Below are 20,850 nucleotides of genomic sequence, written 5' to 3'. Positions count from 1 at the left end.
ATTTTAACAAAAGAAGAGCAGACTTGTATACTGGAAACTATAAAACATAGTTGAAGAGTTTAAATAAAACTTAAATAAATGTTAAGACTTTCCATGTTCATGGACTGGCAGACTTAATACTGTTAAGACAGCAATGCTTTTCAAACTGGGTCTATAGATTCAACTCAATCCTTATCAAAATCATTGCTTCCTTTTTTTGCATAAATGATCAATCTGGTCCTAAAATTTATATGCAAAGAAAAGTTTGCATGTCAAGCCTTGGGAAACCCACCCTTCCCAATTTTAATGGCCAAAAGAAGTCAACAAAGATGCCCGAGGAAGAGCATCCAGGGAGGTGGGAGGAACACCAGGACAGTGTGGTGTCATGTTACTTAGAGGAACAGAGGGTTTCAAGGAGTGTGTGGTCCTCAGGACCCATTGCTGCTGGGAGGTCAGGTAAAATAAGGACTGAAAGTTGTTCATTGGATTTGTGATAGGGAAGTCATGGATGTCCATAGCAGGAACAATTTTGTGAGGTGATGAAGCCAGAATCCAAATTGGAATGAATTAAAGATGAAGATAGAGGTGAAAATGAGATTACAAATACAGACACTTTTTTCAAAAATTTGGGTAGTGAAAAAGAGAAAGGAAGGGAGACTAAAAATGGCAGTGGAGCCCTAGCCGGTTTGGCTCAGTGGATAGAGCGTCAGCCTGTGAACTGAAGGGTCCCAGGTTCGATTCTGGCCAAGGGCACATGCCTAGGTTGCGGGCTTGATCCCTAGTGGGGGGCATGCAGGAGGCAGCCGATCAATGATTCTCTCTCATCATTGATGTTTCTATCTCTCTATCCCTCTCTCTTCCTCTCTGAAATCAATAAAAATATATTTTTTTAAAAAACAGCGGTGGAGTAAATGGAAGCTACACTAACAAGCTCCAAGAACAAAACTGGAAGTACAACTAAAATATAGTAAAACCACCCTGAAAAATCTACTGTAGACTAGCTGGAGAGGACCCTGATAACCAAGGACAGAAAGTGGAGATGTAGAGAGACTAGTAGGAAGCACAGAGATGTGAAAGAGGTAGACAGGCTCCCACAGACAGCAGCTGAAGGTCCGGAGGGATATCTCAGCTGTGTGGGGGTCCCACTGATAACTCTGTAGTCTAAACCCCAAGCTGGGCTCCCCAAGCCAGGGCACCAGAACTGAGAACAGTGCCCACATAACATCTGGCTGTGGAAAGCATCAGGGTTGCTATCTGCCAGCAAGAGACAACTGGAAATGCAGGCACCCTCTTAAAGGGCCAATGCACAAAATTATGTGTGAAGACACTGACCTTGCGCTCCAGTAGAAGGAGGGCAGAGTGGACTGGAGCTGTGTGAGGAGCGTATAGGGTTGGGGGCTCTGGGATTGGAGCTTGGAGGGCAACCACCCTGGTTTCCTGTGCTTGGTCATTCCCTCACACTGTGGAGGACATCTTTCTTCAAGGACCTTTGCTATTCAAGTGGTATTTGCCTGGGGGAAAGGCAATTGCCACACCCTTTTGGAAGACCTCTTGCCCCACCCTGTGGTCAATACCCTAAGACTAATCAAGGCTGATAACAATCAAACTGCAGGCAGAGGATGATCTTTGGAGGCTTTGAGTCTTTGCCTTATCTCCTTCTGGGCCCAGGGCTAGGAAAAGCAGATCCTGGTGCACATCTTGGTCCTTTCCAAAGGCACCCTCCCCAGAAGGCTGAGCCACAAGCTCTGGGTTGCTGATAGCCCCAAAGAGGACACTCAGGGCCAGTCAGAAACAGTGCCTGACATTGTCCTGCACTAGAGATTGGGAGTCATAGCAGATCTACCTAATACACAGTCACAAACCCAAACAGGCAGGCAAAATGGGGAGACAAAAAACAACTCCCAAATGAAAGAACAGAGAATTTTTATGGCTATCATCAACAAATCAACAAACGACAAATGCTGGTGAAGATGTGGAGGAAAAGGAACCCTTGTGCACTGCTGGTGGGAATGCAGACTGGTGCAACCACTATGGAAAATGGTATGGAGTTTCCTCAAAAAATTAAATATGGAACTGCCATTTGACCCAGTAATCCCATGTACAGGAATATAGCCTAAGAAATCAGAAACACCAATCAGAAAGAATGTATGCACCCATATGTTCATAGCAGCACATTTTATAATAGCTAAAATCTGGAAACAGCCCAAGTGTCCTTCAGTAGATGAGTGGATAAAAAAAAAAAAGCTGTGGGACATTTACACTATGGAATACTATGGAGCTATAAAAAAGAGGGAGTGTTACCCTTGGGAACAGCCTGGAAGGACCTCAAGAGTGTTATGCTAACTGAAATAAGCCAATCAGAGAAAGATAAGTATCACATGATCTCACCCATATGTGGAATCTAATGAACAAAATAAATTGTTGAACAAAGTCAATCCAGAGACATAGAAGCATAGACCCAACTGCAGAATCTCAGAGAGAAGCTGGGGGAGGGTGGGTCGGTGAGAAGAGATCAAAAAAAGAACTTGTATGCATATATAGATAACCCCTGGACACAGAAAATAGGGTGGTGAAGGCCTGGGGTGTGGTGGTGGGGGAGGGGTTGGGCTAGAAGTAGTCAATGGAGGACATATGTAATACTTTCAACAATAACGATTTAATTAAAAAAAAGAGGGAGAGAGCTCTAGCTGGTTTGGCTCAGTGGATAGAGTATCAGCCTGCGGACTGAATGGTCCCAGGTTCGATTCCCAGTCAAGGGCACATGTTCGAGTTGCGGGCTTGATCCCCAGTAGGGGGTGTGCAGGAGGCAGCCGATCAATGATTCTTATCATCATTGATGTTTCTATCTCTCTCTCCCTTTCCCTTCTTCTCTGAAATCAATAAAAGCATGTAAAAAATTTTAATTAAATTTAAAAAGAGAGAGAGAAAAGAACTAAAGCCTCCTCCAGGATGTGCCAGGGGCTCCTCAAATTCAGTATATTCTAAACTAGACTTTCCTCCCTAACCAAAGAACACCTGTTCCTCCGCTCAGGACTAGCTTGATAATTTGTAAGATCCATACAAAATGAAAATGCAGTGCCCTTGCTCAAACATCAGGAAAGAAATGAAATCAAAGGTACTAAGATATAAAGCTTTATTCCCTCCACCCCATGGCTACAGCTGTAATTGCTCATTATTGACATTACTTTGAGGGGTGGGCAGCCACAGGAGGGGAGATAGTTGCCCTAAGACCATAAATCAGAGAGAAAGTGAGAACTAGGCAGCATGGGAGAATGAGGTTGGGAGCAGATACATACCCTCACGTTGAACCCTCATGTTCAACCCTCACGATGAACCCCACCAAAGCATCCCGAGTCAGCTAACTGGGCATTTGGAGGGTTGATGTAGTTAACAGTTAGGCCCAGTACACAACTGGAAGGCTGGGTTAATTAATCCTGCAGTGCTGATGTGGAGAGTAGGAAGCATTGGTAAGAATCACACAGGAGTGAGAAATGTTGACGAGTGGCTCCTTGGCTGCAGGAGGAAATGAAAATCTCCCATGCTCTGGCCGACTTGGCTCAGTGGTTAGAGCATCGACCCCCAGATTGAAGGGTCACGGGTTCGATTCCCAGTCAAGTGTGAGAACCTCAGTTGCAGCTTCAATTCCTGGTGCCCCAACTGGGGCTTCTTGTAGGAGGCAACCAATTCTTTTATCTTTCACATCGGTGTTTCTCTCCTTCTCTCTCCTCCCTCTCCTCCCTTGCACTATCACTAAATATCAATGGAAAAAATATCCTTGGTGAGGATTAAAAATAATTTTTTTGCCAGTCTCTGTAACCTTTATTTTATTTTTTAAATGTATTTTTCAATCTTTATTGTTGAAAGTATTACATAGGTCGTCCTTTTCCCCCCATATACCTCTTCCAGCCTGCTCCCATCCTCCCCCACCTCACCCCCAACCAAAAAAAAACAAATAAAAAAAGTTTAAATAAAATAGTCCCAGGTTACTATAAGCCAGACATGTGTATTTCTTTTCTTGAATATCACCAAGGACCCCAAAAGGGCCACAGCACTAGAAATGGAAACCAGACCCCAGTTACCCTGAGGTGAAGGTCATCAGGACATGCAAATCTCTCCCACAGGCTGGTCAGATGTGGCCTCACGAACAACTGCTGCAAGGATTTGGCCTCCATGCTGGGTGCCTGCCCCAGCATGACAGAGTTGGACCTGCGGCACAACGACCTGGGTGACCTTGGCGTGAAGCTGCTCTGTGAAGGGCTCAGGCAGCCTGCCTGCCAACTCAAGCACCTGAGGTAAGTCCCTGGGGGGCATTTCTGGGCAGAGGACAGGGAAGTGGAGGGAGAGCAATGTGGGGCCCTGAATTGGACAGGGGAAGTAAAGGGGCAGAAAAATGCCTGGGAAGCCTGGGTTTCCTACCGGATCTGCCACTGACTTAGGCCATGAGCCGGGCAGGTTTCATCTGAGACTCGGTTTCTCCATCTGTATAACAGGGCTATCATACCCACTTCATAGATGTGATGAAATAAAATGCATGTAAAACTAGAGCCGCGCTGGGAACAGAGCTGAGAGGCTCCAATGAGAACCACTGGTGAGGCCACATGTTCAGAGGATTCCTGCCCAGATTTACTTCTCCAACCAAGGCAGGCCTTCCTTCCTTCCTTCCTTCCTTCCATCCTTCCTTCTGTCCTTCCTTCCTTTTTCCTTCCTTCCTTCCTTCATTGCCTCATTCATTCATTCACTCATTCATCCATTCATTCATTTCATGACTCCCATGTGCCAAGCACTGGGCCAGGCACTGAGGAAACAATATTGAGCAACAGACGTGGGTCCTGCCCCCTTAAGCTTGCACTCCAGTGAGACAGAGACAGATGTTGATGACATGTTAACACACAGTGTGTATCTCTGAACTCGGTGCAGTTTGTGAAGGGAAAGTGCACTGTGTTATGAGCGTGTAACAGGGAGGAGGATGGAATTAGACTCAGGGTCAGGAAGGGCCTCTCTGGGGAAGTGACAACCGGCCGAGACCTGAAGCAGAAAGAGGGGCTGAGCAGACCCAGTCAGGGGGAGCAGTCCAGGCTGAGAATAGCGTGGGGGAGACCCCAGGACAGAAACAGGCTCAGAGCTCTGGAGAGCGGTGTGGCCGGGTGCAGTGACCCCCAGCCCTCATTTCCCACCCTGTCTCCCTGCCACTTCCTGTCGCCCTCCAGCCTGAAAACAAGTCCACAGCCAGTTTCTGACTAAACATTTTTCTGCAGACCTGGCTGGGGCCTGTCACACTCACAGAGCTGACAGGGCTCCAAACCTCTGAGTCCTGACCCCTCAGTCTTGACTGAGGCTCCTGCCGGCTCTCAGCCTTTCCTCTGAGAGGCCTCCTTTCTCAACCTTAAAGCAGCAGGAGGTGAACACTCTACATGTGGGTCCTCCCAGAGCCCACTCTGTCCCTTCACAAGAAAGGGAACTCCATCCATAGGGCTACCACCACCCAGCCCCCTCCCCTCTGAGCATGTGTGGCTGTCACCATCTTCTATATGCTGAAGGGGCTCTCTAGAGCTGGGACTTTTCAGTAGGTCTGGGTCCATGCCCTACTCACCCATTATTCTTTGCCTTTTGGTTGCCTCAGAGCAGCTCTAGGACGTCCTGCGGAGGTTTCTGCCTCCTTCCTCCTTGGGCACTGGGACTGGGATGAGAGGGACAACCTCTGTATCATGGGTCATCCCCTCCCCAGGGGAGAACAGCTCTGACAGCAGGAATGAGGACGGTGTGCGCCCTGACAGGTGCAGGGTCTTCACACCTGCCTATCCATGGCTCATAATAGGCTGAGCAGGTCCCTCCCTGTTGGAGGTGAGGACATGAAGGCCCAAAGTGGGCAGCAGCCATCCCAAATCCAACAGAAACCCCAGAGCACAGGGCGTGTGAGAATGGAAACAGGCTCTTTCTTTCCAGGAAGCCTCCTAGCCCCTGGGAAGGAAATCCCAGGACCTTCTTCTGTGTGGTGAATTTGAGGCCATGGACACTGGCTGTTCTCTGGTGGATGCTGTGAAGTGCTGTCCAGTTCACTTTCAGGAAAGAAGACCTAACCCCCACCTCTGAGAGTGCTGCCAGATAAAAAGATGGCCTCTGCCAACTGGAGCCATCTCACACAAGGTCACCTCACCTCCGTGGGGTAGCCTGCATCCAGTGACTGGGGTAGTGGTATAAGGATCCTTCTCCCAATATGGAACAGCCCTGGAGGGTCATCCCCACAACAGAATTCCCACAGAATCAGTTGTGTCCCTGGGGACTGCATCACACCCCAACTTGTCCCTCTACCCAGTCCTGTTACCTCCCTTTTCCCTGGTATTGACCCAAGAACACTCCCTAATAAAACTCCTAACTCTACTTTCCATCATAGAATGTGTTTTCAGGGAACCCAGCATACAACAGGTTCCTGCAGGGCCTGGAAGGTTCCATGATTGTGGGCCCTGAGGCCCTGGAGATCGTGGGGGGCCCCAGCACAACCAGGCTTCTTTTCTGCTTGCAGGCTGAACCAGACTCAACTGAGTGAGGAGATGACAGAGATGCTGAGTCTCCTGCGGCAGGAGAAGCCTCAGCTGGTCATCAGCAGTCGGTAAGGGGAAGACACAGAACTCCCTCAAGCTGACCCAGGCCCAAGGCTGACTCCTAGAGGCTGTTCCAGGAACATGGGTCAGAAGTAGGGTGGGGAGTGGTGGGGTGAGGTTGGCAGAAGCAGGAAGAAGCCAGGAAACCACAGCAGCCAGAGTGAGTTTGTTTGTTTGTTTGTTTCTTTCTTTCTTCCTTTCTTTCTTTCTTTCTTTCTTTAGTTCAAACAAGATTATGCCCCTTCTCTGTTTAACCCTTCCATGAGATGATAAGGAGGTGAAAAAATGAAGAAAAGTGTGTGAGTGAGTGGGTGAGATTTGGAACATGAAAAGCAATGATATTGAGGGGGAGATAAGGACAAGCAGAGAGAGCTTTGGAGGCGACAGTCCACCCTCATTCAATCTCCACACATATAAACAACCATGCACTCAGCCCAGCTGAGGGAAATCCTGGGAACAGGAGAATATGATTTCCTACTGGGAATTTGCTGCAGCCCTATGAGCCTTCATTTTTATATATTTTGTCCTGTGACTGCAAAATACATCTATGCCCTGGAGGTGAGGACGACGGAGCCCCAACGCGCTAGGGTGTCTGCATGCACGACTCCGGGGACCAGGTTCAGTGACGGAGATCCGTTTTATTGTGGAACTACAGGAGTATATATAGCATGAGGGGGCCAATCAGAGGGAGACACATTGCTATAGGCGACCAATAAGAGGGAGACACATTGCTATAGGCGACCAATCAGAGGGAGACACGTTGCTATAGGCGACCAATCAGAGGGAGACATGTTGCTATAGGCGACCAATGGCTGAAAGGCTAGGGTACTGTGCACGTGGCTCTAGTAGTTAGTTCATGCGGGTTGCTACTTCCTGGTGTGCCGAGGAAGCATGTCATGGTGGAGTGTGCTCACACCATTGCATCAGCCGCAGCGCTGAGACATACTTCCCGAGCTCTACTACACATTCTGCATTCAATATGCTCAATTGTCCAAAATGTGTCCTTGTAGTAGGTTTGTTCTAATCAGGATCCAAACAAAGTCCACTCGTTGTATTTGGTTTGTTATGTCTCATAAATCTCACTTAAATCTCTTTCCACCTATATGTTCCTGACTTATTAACATCCACTGTGTGCAAAGTACCATACCAGTAACAACCAGCCATGAGTCGTTCCTCCCAAGGGTTTCCAGTCATAAGTAACCAATGTCTATAATCTTAGTCCTGATCTCTTACATAACACATCACCATTTGCTGTCACAGACATGATCTCAGCTGGGTGATAATATTACTCCCAACTTACACACACAGAAGCTGACATCCCAGGAAGCCACTCTATACCAACCAGGAACCTGAGGAAAGTCTCTGTAATATATCTGTAAGTGCTATTTTAATCTCAAGTGGTTACCATTAATATCACCATATAGATTGCATTAACTGTTGAAAAGTAGGACCTTAAAAATAATAACTTTTCTATTTTATTGTTCTTAATAGTATTGTTATTTTCATCATCATCATAATCATCATTCTAGAAACCACCTGCAGTCATATATTAAGCCATCAGCAAACATTAGGTCACTTATTATTCACAACTCTATGAGATGGTGCTATTGTTACTTTTACTTACAAATAAGAAAACTGAGGCGTTCTGGAGCCGCCACCACTGCTGCTGAGGCCACCGCTGACACCATGCAGAGCCAGAGCCAAGGCCCACAGGAGGGGGGAGGAGGAGGAGGAGGAGGAGGAGGAGCTTCTCAGTATTTAAACAGACCACACCATGGGTGAGTACAAGCTAGTGGTCCTTGGTTCAGGAAGCGTGGGGAAGTCTGCTCTGACAGTTCAGTTTGTTCAGTGAATTTTTGCTGAAAAATATGACCCAATGGTAGAAGATTCCTACAGAAAGCAATTGGGAGTAGATTGTCAACAGTGTATGCTCGAAATCCTGGACACGGCAGGAACAGGGCAATTCACAGCGATGAGGGATTTGTATATGAAGAATGGCCAAGGGTTTGCACTAGTATATTCTATTACAGCTCAGTCCACATTTAATGACTTACAGGACCCGAGGAAACAGATTTTACGGGTTACGGACACAGAAGATGTTCCAATGATTTGGGTTGGCAATAAATGTGACATGGAAGATGAGCAAGTAGTTGGAAAAGAACAGGGTCAGAATTTAGCAAGACAGTGGTGTAACTGTGCCTTTTTGGAATCTTCTGCAAAGTCAAAGATCAACGTTAATGAGATACTTTATGACCTGGTCAGGCAGATCAATAGAAAGACACCATTGGCAAAGAAGAAGCCTAAAAAGAAATCCTGTCTGCTGCTTTAGGCCCACAGTGAGCAGCAGCTCTGAGCCGGATTACAGGAATGAGGAACTGGTGCCTAATTGGAAAGTGCCAGCATTCCAGACTGCAAAAATTAAATCTGAAGCGGCTTCTCCTGTTTTATATATTATGTGAAGAATTTAGATCTTATATTGGTTTGCACAAGTTCCCTGGAGAGAACAAAATTGCTCTGTGTATGTCTCTCAGAAAATAAGACAATAGTATTTCTCCTTTGCAATAGCAGTTATAACAGATGTGAAAATAAATATACTTGACTCTAATATGATTATACAAAGGAGCACGGGTGCATTTCAGAAGTTAAATATTGCTACTATAATCAAATGATTTCATTTTGACCTTTCTATCATGATCCCTCCTGTCAGGCACTAAACGTTTAATTATTATACTTTATGTCTATAATGAGATAGATGATGAAATTTCCCCTCAAACTCATTACAGCAGATAACTTTTTTGAGTCATTGATTTCATTTTATATTTTAAAATTATGAAATATCATTCTCTCATTATATTCTGAATAAAATTGTGCATAATGCTTTGTAAAAAGGGTCTTTTACAGGGAAAAAACTAGGATAACTGATTCCTATGGCTTTCAAAGCTAAAATATATAATATACTAAACCAACTCTAATATTGCTTCTTGTGTTTCATTGTCAGATTAACTACCACTTTTATGAATGATTAAGTTTTAGTACATTTTTTTTAAAAAAGTAAGAAAACTGAGATTAGGGAGTGTCAATGACTTGCCCAGGGATCCACAGAGAGCAGAGGGGCTACGACTCAAACCCAAATCCCTCTGTGACATGTTTGCGCTTGCAGCCACTGTACTAGCTATGCACGGCACGGCTTGGGGTGGGATATTCAGTACATACTCAGTGAGCTTGTGTAGAGTAATTCAGTGTCTACTTCTCTCTGTAATCCCCAGAGTTCACTTCCCCATGGGTGGCTCCTACCCCTGGAACAAATCCAACAGAAACCCCAGAACACAAGGCCTGTGAGAATGGCTCTTTCTTTCCAGGACACCTCCTAGCCTCTAGGAAGGAAATCCTAGACTGGGGCCTGACTGTTCTCTGGTGGCTGCTGGGAAGTGCTGCCCAGGTCCCTTTCAGGAAAGAAGATGTAACCCCAGTTCCTGGGAGTGCTGCTGGCTACAGGGATGGCCTCTGCCAACTCACGCAAGGTCACCTCCCCTCCCTGGGGTGGCCTGCATCCAGTGACTGACTGGTGTAGTGGTATAAAGCACCTCCTCCCAGTATGGAACAGCCTGGAGGGTCATCCCCACATCAGAAGTCCCACAGAATCAGCTGTGTCCCTTGAGATTGTGTCATAGCCCAGCTTGTCCCTCTGCCCATTCCTGCTTCCTCCCTTTCTTTGCCCTGCTTAGACCCAAGAACATTTCTGAATAAACTTCCTAACTCTATTCTTCATCCCAGAACCTGATTTCAGGGAACGCAACCTACAGTAGTTCCTACAGGACCTTGAGATCGTGTGGGGGTCCCAGTAACCAGGCTTCCTTTGTGTTTGCAGGCTGCCCACGCCTCTGAGGAGTGTGGAGGTGACAGAGATGCAGGACACCCGAAAGTGTAAGAAAGGAAAGCATAAGAAACGTCAGCTGATCACCAGCAATCGGTAAAGGGGGAGACACAGACTTTGCTCAAGCTGACCCAGGCCCAGGGCTGACTCCTAGAGGCTGGTCCAGAGACATGGGCCAGAAGTGGGGTGGGGTGAGGCTGGAGGCAGAGACAGACAGAACAGGAAGAAGTCAAGAAAACACAGCCATCAGAGGGAGATTGTTTCTTTGTTTACTTCTTTGTTTCTTTGTTTGGTGAAAACAAAATGATGTCCCTCCTCTATTTAAAGCCTGCCAATGATAAAGAAATGAATAAGTGAAAAAAAGTGAGTGGGTGATATTTTGAACAGGGAAAGCAACAACCACGAGGAGGTGACAAAGACAAGGAGAGAGAGCTTTGCGGGGGAAGCCCACCCTCACTCACCCGCCACACATATAAACACCCATGGACACAGCCCCGCTGAGGGGAAGCCTTGGGAAGAGGAGAATGCACCTTCCTCTGGGGCATTTGCTATATTTCGACTTGTGATGGCGAAGTGCACTTATGCCCTGGTTCTGACTGCTCTGCCTCACCTGGCATGGCAGGGAACGGCTCCTAGGCTTAGGGGAGCCATTCCTCGGGGAACTAGCAATACCTCAGACGCACAGTGTGTTGGGCACAGGACCTCGGACATGGGCCCAACTCCTAAGAATTAACTCAGCAGGGACACAGACCAGGTGACCAAAAGCATGAATCATTGTGCCTGGGATCACCGTGAATGATCTGATGGCCTATCTGAGTCCGTCCAAAGGACCTGAGCTGAGTTATGAAAAGTGGGAGGGCTTAGCTGGGCCTCCAATGGGTATTTTGCTGCAGCGGTAGAGGCTCTGATCTCAGCTCCTTTGATGAAGGGAAGGAGGCCAGGGACCAGAAACACTGCTACTCAAGTGTGGACCATGGACCAGCAGTGTCAGCATCAGCAGCAGCATCACCTGAGAGCTCATTACAAATGCAAATCTCAAGCCTCGCTCCAGACCTGCTCAATCAGAATCTGTGTTTTGACAAGGCCTTTGAGCAGAACTGGGTCAGAAGTGAGTGAGCAGGGAGAGTGGCAGAGGTGGGATTGGAGCTGAGGGGTGGCAGGAAGTTGGGAGGACAAAGAGGCCTTTGGGCCATGTTAATAACTTCCGCTTCTACCTTAAAAGCAATAAAGAAAGATTTCAGGGCTTCAGTAGCTACGTGATGAGTCAGGTTCAAATTGAAGATCAGCTGCTGTGTAGAAATGGCCTGGAGAGGGACAAGAGAAGAAAAGGACACCTTCAGGGGGGGGATGCAGTGGTTGGAGCCACAGATGCCAGAGCCTTGGCTGGAGGTGGAGGCTGTGGAGCCTTTGGAGGTGGAGAGAAGGGACTAGAAAGGAGAGCTATACTAGAGCCAGTGACAAGGTGGCCAATCAACTCTCAAATGGAGCCAGAAGGAACCAGAACTACATCCCAGTTCCTGCATGGATGGAGGGGTGGATGGGGGCCATCACAAAGACAGGGTCTATGAAAGAATATCAGATGAAGGCCACGAGTTCAAATTCAGATGGGTTGAAATTAAGTGGGAATGTCACATAGACAGCCCCAACTTCCTCCAAGACCTCAGGGAGAATGACCAACTCTGTGTCTAGGAAGCCAAGTGCAACGATCACGAAGATGGTCCCAGGTGGAGGACAGACGAGTGATGGCACAGCTCCACCCCAATACCAGAGATCAGAATCAGGTACTTTGAAGGGGCCAGGCTGGGAGCATCATTAACTGGGACAGGGGTGAGGAGGATATGGAAGGCCATCCCCTCCGTGCTCCTGCCTCTGGGGTGAGCCATGGCAAAATTCACAACTAGAGAGGCCTCGCTCCATGCAAGATCCTCCACACCTAGAGCCTGGCAAGATCTCTGGTTCCCTCCCTCCCAGGCTCAGGGGCTGAGGCTGCTCCTCACCAGCTCATGTAGGGCATGTCTCAGACTCTGATCCACGCTGGGCTTCTGAGGCCTGGGAATCCCTTTCCGTCATTGTCCATCCACCTTTAGAGCCATGTTCTTCTCATAAGCTACCTTTCTGGTGGATGAGGGAATAGAAATGCCTTCTGACCAGTGGGCAGGGGTGGCATCAGGGGACAACAGGGTTGGGCCTCCTCAGATAGCAGGTAGTCAGCCCCAGGAGCATGGACAAAGGCTACTAACACACACCTTCCAAAGTCCAGGAGGACCAGCCTTAAGAAGGACCCCTCCGTGGTCTAGCTTAAGGGGTAGGAGAGGCCAGACAGGAGACCCTAAAGCTGACCACTACCCTGTCTGTTCCAGATGATAGCTCCCATCAAGTATTACAGAAACCCTACTGTGTGTCATCTGGTGAATCTCTAGGGCACCAACTTTTGGACCCTCTAGGGATGGATGATGACTTCTGGGGCCCCACAGGGCCTGTGGCTACAGAGATGGTTGACAAACACAGGAGTCTGTACCGGTGAGTGACAGGACTCTGGTGTGCCAGGCTGGCCTCCCCACCCCTGCCATCCCCACACTGAATCCCAGCAGACACTCAGCACCCCACTCATGATCCATTGGGTCCCTTCTCATTGTTGAGCCACCAGGCAGAGAGACAGGGCTGTATTAGTACTTTTATTATGGAAACAGAAGTTTTATTATGAAAAGTTGCAAACAACAAAGAAAAATGTTCAAGGGACTACCACTTACTCATTACCCAGCCTTAACAACCATTTTCCCAAATTTGTTTCAACTATTCACTTTCCCCTTCTTTTGTTGTTATACTATTTTAAATACAAGATATCAGGTGATTTTATCCATATATGTTTTGTGATGAATTTTGAAGAATACAAAATAACCACAATACCATTGTCATAACCACAATGCCATTGTCATATCTAACAACATTTACAATAAGTCATTTTCATATCATCTAATACCCCATCTGTATTCAATATGCTCAATTGTCCAAAATATGTCCTTGCAGTAAGTTTATTCTAATCAGGATCCAAACCAAGTCCACTCATTTTATTTGGTTTGTTATGTATCGTAAATCTCATTTAAATCTCTTTTCATCTACACATTCCTGCTTTATTAACATCCGCTATGTACAAAGTACCATACCAGTAACAAGGAGCCATGAGATGAATATGGAGGCATGCCTTCCAAGGGTTCCCAGGCTTAAGTAATAAATATCTATAATTTTAGTTCTGATCTCTTACATAGCACATTCCCATTCATTGTCACAGACATGATCTCAGCTGGGTGATAATATTACTCACAACTTACACACAGAACCTGACATCCTAGAAACCCGCTATATGCCAGCAGGGAACCTGGGGAAAGTCTCTGTAAGTTCTATTTTAAGTTCAAATGGTTATCATTAATATCACCATGGAGATTGTTATTAATTATTGAAAATTAGGCCCTTTAAAAACAATAACACTTGCCTGTTTCATTATTATTAATATTATTATTACTATCATTATTATTCTCATCATTATCACCATTATAGAAACAGCTAACCACACCCACGCAGGTATTAAGCCAGGCGTCCTCCATCTACGGCCCGCGGGCCACATGTGGCCCACCAAAAACATTTATCCGGCCCGCTGGGTGTATTTGCCGCCGCAGTGTGCATAGGAATTTGTTCATAGTTTTTTTTTAAAACTATAGTCCGGCCCTCCAACGGTCTGAGGGACAGTGAACTGGCCCCCTGTTTAAAAAGTTTGAGGATCTCTGTTTAAGCCATCAGCATACATTAGGTCACTAATTACTCACAACTCTAAGAGATAGTTTTGTTATTACTTTTACTTAAAAATAAGAAAACTGAGATTAGGAATCTCAATGACTTGCTCAGGGATCCACAGTAGGGAGAAGAGGGGCCAAGAATTGAACCTAAATCCCTCTGGCTGTGACATCTGAGCTTGCAGCCACTCTACTAGATACAAAGTGCACTGCATGGGGTCAGGCACCCAGAAGGTAGTTCGTGAACTTGTGTAGAGTAATTAATTCAATGTCTACCTCTCTCTGCTATCCCCAGAGTTCACTTCCCTGTGGCTTGTTCCTACCACTGGCCCAACGTGGGTCTCCACTTTGTGGTCAGAGGGCCAGTGACCATTGAGATTGAATTCTGTGCTTGGGACCAGTTCCTGGACCAGATTGTCCCACGGCACAGCTGGATGGTTGCAGGGCCTCTTTTTGACATCAAGGCTGAACCAGGAGCTGTGGCAGCTGTGCACCTCCCTCACTTTATAGCCCTCCAAGGTGAGTGAGAGGGAGGTGTGGGGGAAGTTGATGGTGGTGAGAATGGGCCTGAAATGGCTTCCAATGGCTTTCAATATCCTGAGGGGAGTTTGTGACTTCCTTAGACAGACTGAGAGAAAGTTATAGAAGTGGCAGCAGCTTTCTTTCTCATTCCACAGTGCTCTGGGCATATCTTTTTTTGAAACATTGTCTCCCCAAGCACCATAATCATTTTTGCCTGAATTACTTGAAGATTCCCCTCAATAGAAAGTGGTCTCCTCAATAACAATAATAGCCATCATTTATTAAGTTCTCTTCACATAGATTATATTACTCAGGGTCTCAGCAGGAAACATGATGTACTCATTTGAGATTTTTTAGAAGACTTTTCAAAGACTAGCCTATCTGTAAGTAAGGCTAAGTGAACAAATGAGAAAGGTTGAGGTACCTGGAGAATAGGAACAAATGGGAAGCCATTGCTACTGTTAGAGGCAGGGAGAAGAAACAGTGTCACCAGACTCCATATGAGAACTCAAGCCACAAAAGTAGAGCATCTCAGAAGGAGATTTAGTCATAAAGGGTAATGTTATTATCCCAACACCTCCCAAGACTTCCCACAGATAAAATTCTGAAAATATAAGCTTATAAGCAAAACCTTAGAAACAGGGAACAGGCAGCATACGTGAGAACCAACAAAAATGTCAGGTTATATCAGGCTATAAAGAAGTTAGTCATTTAAATTATCAGAAAAAAATAAGTATTTTTTTATGCTTAAAGAAATCATTTTTAAAATATGAGCAAGAAGCAATAAACCATTAAAATGATTAATCAAGTTTGAAACAAAGCTATATTGACAGAAAAAATAATAAAGCATAATTAAGAAAAGGATAAGTGACATGGAAGATGCTGTGAGAAGGTCTAACATACATAGAATCAGAATTCCAGGAGAATATTATAGAGAGAATGGAGAGGATGTTATATTCAAATAATTACCAAGAAATTTCTAGAATTGCTGAAAGAATTTCCTTCTAGGAAGGAAAAAAATCCAAAGCAGGAGAGAGGGATAGAGAGAAATCAGCAATCAACCCATTAAAGTGCATCACCAGAATGCAGACATCTATAGGCAGTTTTTAACAGCACCCAGAAAGATTAACCAGAAAGGTGCTACAATTAGGTTGACAACTGATTTTCGACAATAACAATGAAAGGCAGAAGACAATAGAATGATATCCTCACAGTAATGAGGAAATAATTGCCAATCAAGAATTGGGTGTTAGATTCTGTCCAATGCTTTCTCTGCGTCTATTGATATGATCACGTGATTTTTATCTTTCAATTTGTTTATATGATGTATCACGTTTATTGATTTGCAAATATTGTACCAGTCTTGCATCCCTGGATCCCACTTGATCATGCTGTATGATCTTTTCACTTTATTACTAGATGCAATTTGCTAGAATTTTGTTGAGGATTTTAGCATCTATATTCATCAGGGATACTGGCCTGTAATTCTCTTTCTTTGTAGTGTCTTTATCGAGTTTTGGAATTAGGATAATGCAGGCCTCATAAAAAGAGTTTGGAAGTGTTTCTTTCTCTTGGATTTTCTGAAACAGTCTGAGGAGTATAGGTCTTAGTTCTTCTTTTAATGTTTGGTAAATCTCCCCTGTGAAGCCATCTGGATCTGGACTTTTGTTTGGTGGGAGTTTTTTGATTATTGCTTCTATTTCATCAGTTGTTATTGGCCTATTCAGGTTTTCTGATTCCTCCTGATTCAGTTTTGGAAGATTATATTTTTCTAGTAATTTGTCTATTTCATCCACATTGTCCAGCTTGTTGGCATATAGTTGTTCATGGTATTTTCTTACAATCTTTGTATTTCTGTGGTGTCAGTGGTTACTTCTCCACTTTTGTTTCTGATTTTACTTATTTGGGTCCTCTCTCTTGGTTTCTTGATGAGTCTGGCTAATGTTGTAATGTACCCCGCGAATCACACAAGGACGCCTCAAGAAGTCAAATAAGGAGCCACATTTATTTCAAAGCCGGGACTACTAGGGGGCAATGCTCTCCAAATCTCATAGTGCCCTCTTAGCCAAAATATCAGACTTGTATAGGCAAATATCACAAAGGTATTGATTACATCTCGAGATTTGGAATAAGTAACCTGGTTTGCAAAAAGCAGTTTGTTACAGAAGCTTAGATTGAGTAAGTTAGTTACAAAGATTAATTATAGTTTCGGGTCTTGGGACCACTGAGTCAATGGAAACACATTATCTGGAGCCACTGAGGCAATTTAGAGTAATGGTGCTGTCCTGGTCAGGTCCTAGGACCACTGAGTCAATGGAAACAGATTATCTGGAGCCACTGAGTCCACTTAGAGTAATTGTGCTGTCATGGTCTCCAGGTGAAGAGAAATGTGTATTGAAAGACCAATAAGATCACTATCAATGGGGGTATTCAAACCATAACCAATGGAGTATTCCATTGAATAGGATAACTTACATAAGTTCAGAAAATCAAAATAACTTTTCTATTATTTTAGCAAACAAATAATTACAGAAGCCAAGTCAGCAAGGTTAAAATATTAAACAGAAATTTTTACCCAAGCATGGTTGCTACCATGCTTCACTAACAGTTTATTAATTTTTTTTACACTTTCAAAGAACCAGTTCTTGGTTTCATTGATTTTTGTATTGTTTTTGTAGTCTCTGTGTTATTTATTTCTGCTCTAATCTTTATTATTTTCTTCTTTCTACTTACTCTGGGTTTTTCTTGTTGTTCTCGTTCTAGTACTTTAAGTTGTAGGGTTAAATAGTTTATTGCTGATTTTTCTTCTTTTTTGTTTTTTTGTTTTGTTTTATTTTGGTTTGGGGTTTTGTGTGTGTGTGTGTGTGTGTGTGTGTGTGTGTGTGTTTAAGTATGCCTGTAGTGCTATGAATTTCCCTCTCAGGACTGCTTTTGCTGTGTCCCAGAGATTTGGGGTTGTTGTGTGTTCATTTTCATTTGTTTCCAGGAAGTTTTTTCAACAGCACGGGGCAGCTGCTTCTGTCTGAAGGCTAATTGTTATTTTTAATGTCTTAAGTGGCCTCAGAGCAAGGTGTTATCCAATAGGATGTGTAAACTGTCTTCCCCTCAGGCAAGGCAAATATCTATGTGAGAAAGATGACCTCAGCTGTGTGAGGGAATGATTCAGCCCAGAAAACTTGGGGTGTCTGCATTCTGAGCTCTATCCCCCCGAGTCCCCACTACTGGCTTCTGTTCTCACAGCTCCAGTCCATTTCACCCTCCCTCTGCTGGAGCAGAAGATGGGTGACTTCACAGGGAATTTTGTGCATTGGCCCTTTAAGAGGGTGCCTGAATTTTCAGCTGTCACTCCCTGGCAGATAGCACCCTGCTGTTTTTCACATCCAGATGTTATGTGGGTACTCTTCCAGTTTTGGTGCTCTCTGCTGGGGCAGAGGAGGGGGAGAGCTTGGAGATTAGATCTCTGATGTCTCAGTGGCAAACCCCCACAGCTGAGATATTTCTCTGGGTCTTTAGTTGCTGTCTGTGGGCGCCTGCCCAGCCCTTTCCCATCTCTGCCTCTTTTACCAGTCTCTATGCAGTCTCCACTTTTGGTCCTCAGGTATTAGGGTTCTCTCCTGCAAGTTTTTAGTTGTATTTTAGTTGTAATTCCAGTTTGTTCCTGGGAGCATGTCTGTGCAGCATCCACTTACTCTATCGCCATTTTTAACCCTCTAAAATAGACATTTTAAAACAAACTAAAATCAAGATAGCTTTCCACGAACAAATCCATCCTGAAGGAAATTCTAAAGGATATACTTCAAGCAAAATGATCACATATAGAAAGCATGGGGTGCAAGATGAAATAATCAGCAAAGATACTGAGACACATCTGGGTAAATCTAACAAACCAATGACTAGACAAAGCAACAATAACAATGCCTGATGTGTGGGTATTTTAAAAAGAGAGAGAACAAAGTGCCAATAGCCATAACAAGTTGAATGTTAAAGAATCTGAAGATCTAGGTTAGTTCACAAGAGGGTGAAGGTTGCACTAGAACTGCCATCTGGGTTAAAATGCTGAAATACCTCAGCACTGATTAGGAAAGATAAATTCTCCACTGTTTGAGACCACAAGTGACCTGACAACATAATCCAGTACTGGCCACAGGAACAAGTAATGGGGTGTGCGCATGTGCAGGCATGGATGGGGTGTGCGCATGTGCAGGCATGGATGCGGTGGCTGAGGCTGCATCTCTCCACATCACCCAGGGATAGGCAGCAAGGTCTGAGCCTATTTGGTAGCAGGAGCAGTGTTGGTGGCAAGAGCTGAGGCACAGGCTTTCCAATCCAGGGCATGAGATGCACACCCAGCCAATGCTGGTTGCCTCAGACATAATGTCTATCAATTTAGTGAGAAAGTTAGAAGAACCTGATGCGATTCTCCATATCAAATCATGACTCAGACAGAAACTGATGGAATTATGATGGAATCCTAGCTAATAAAAGAGAAACATGGTAATTAGCGTACATCCGCTACCCTTCCCATTGGCGAATCAGCGATATATGCAAATTAACTGCCAGCCAAGATGGCGGCCGGCAGCCAGGCAGCTTGAAACTAACATGAGGCTTGCTTGCTTCAGTGATGGAGGAAACCAACATTCCCCACCTGCCTTGCCGGCCCCTGAGCTTGCAGTTTGAAACAAAGTTACAAATATAGAAGCTAAACAAAACCCCAGAAACCTGCTTTCAGCCCACCGGGATCTCAGAGCTGGAGTTGATACAGTGTTTCGATTATAGAACACAAACAAACCAGATACCTGCTTTCAGCAGCAGAGACCTCAGAGCTGGAGCCAGAGCTAAAGCTGGCCCAGAATAAAAAAGAAAAAAAGGAGCAGTTGGGAGCTTCAGTCACCGCCAGCCTGAAAACAGCCCTCAGCCCCTCACCCAGACTGGCCAGGCACCCCAGTGGGGACCCCCACCCTGAAGGGTGTGTGACCAGCTGCAAACAGCCATCATCCCCTCATCCAGGCTGGCCAGGCACCCCAGTGGGGACCTCCACCCTGATCCAAGTCACCCTTCAGGGCAAACCAGCCAGCCCCCACCCGTGTACCAGGCCTCTATCCTATATAGTAAAAGGGTAATATGCCTCCCAGCACCGGGATCAGCGAAGCTGCGAGGCCTCCCAGCACCAGGATTAGCGGAGCTGAGAGGCCTCCTGGCACTGGGATCAGTGTGACAGGGGGCAGCGCCCAAACCCCCTGATCACCCTGCGGCTCTGTGTGTGACAGGGGGCAGGGCCACAACCTCCCTATACGCCCTGCTCTGTTCGTGACAGGGGAAGGCGCCCCAACCCCCTGATCGGCCCTGCTCTGTGGGTGATAGAGGGCGGTGCCACAACCCCCTGATCTGCCCTGCTCTGTGCGTGACAGGGGGGAGCTCTCCAACCCCCTGATGGGCCCTGCTCTGTGCATGACAGGGTACAGAGCTCCAACACCCCTGATGGGCCCTGCTCTGTGTGTGACAGGGGGGAGCTCTACAACCCCCTGATGGGCCCTGCTCTGTGCGTGACAGGGTACAGAGCCCCAACCCCCCTGATGGGCCCTGCTCTGTGCATGACAGGGGGTGGCATCGCAACCCACCATCAACCCGGCCTTGAGTGTGACAAGGGGCGGTGCCCCAACCCCCCAATCAGCCCTGCTCTGAGCCCAACCAGGGGCTGCACCTAGGGATTGGGCCTGCCCTCTGCCACCCGGGAACGGACCTAAGCCAGCAGGTCGTTATCTCCTGAGGGGTCCCAGACTGCAAGAGGGCACAGGCCGGGCTGAGGGACTCCCTCTCCCCACCGAGTGCACAAATTTTTGTGCATCGGGCCTCTAGTGATTTAATAAACAGCTCATGTTATAGCTTATATCAGTTGAAAGCACTTTTTAAAAAATTGTTTTATTGCTTAAAGTATTACAAAGAGTATTATATATGTCTCATTTTTATTTTTATTTTTATATGTATAGCTTATTTATATAATAAAGGGGGGTATAAGTATAATGCTTCATTTATAGTAATGTACAACATATCAATGATTAGGTCAATGACAGACCACATATACAATGGT

The 20,850-nt window shown here is 45.7% G+C and overlaps 1 protein-coding gene and 1 pseudogene across 1 annotated transcript in view; both read left to right on the top strand.

Moving 5' to 3' along the window:
- LOC118671512 (NACHT, LRR and PYD domains-containing protein 1-like) overlaps window positions 1-20,850 on the top strand; it is a 67,854-nt gene that overhangs the window by 32,076 nt on the left and 14,928 nt on the right. Inside the window, exons 4-9 of the mRNA XM_036339773.1 lie at window positions 4,101-4,271; window positions 6,500-6,586; window positions 10,447-10,548; window positions 11,346-11,560; window positions 12,813-12,972; window positions 14,536-14,759. Coding sequence (XP_036195666.1) covers window positions 4,101-4,271; window positions 6,500-6,586; window positions 10,447-10,548; window positions 11,346-11,560; window positions 12,813-12,972; window positions 14,536-14,759 — 959 coding nt within the window. The remainder of the gene's footprint in view (window positions 1-4,100; window positions 4,272-6,499; window positions 6,587-10,446; window positions 10,549-11,345; window positions 11,561-12,812; window positions 12,973-14,535; window positions 14,760-20,850) is intronic.
- Window positions 8,299-9,082, top strand: LOC118672273 (annotated as a pseudogene).

Source organism: Myotis myotis, unplaced genomic scaffold, assembly GCF_014108235.1.
Source record: "Myotis myotis isolate mMyoMyo1 unplaced genomic scaffold, mMyoMyo1.p scaffold_m19_p_17, whole genome shotgun sequence".
Taxonomy (NCBI): Eukaryota; Metazoa; Chordata; class Mammalia; order Chiroptera; family Vespertilionidae; genus Myotis; species Myotis myotis.
The sequence above is the reverse complement of the archived record's forward strand: the minus strand, read 5'-3'. Positions and strand labels throughout refer to the sequence as shown.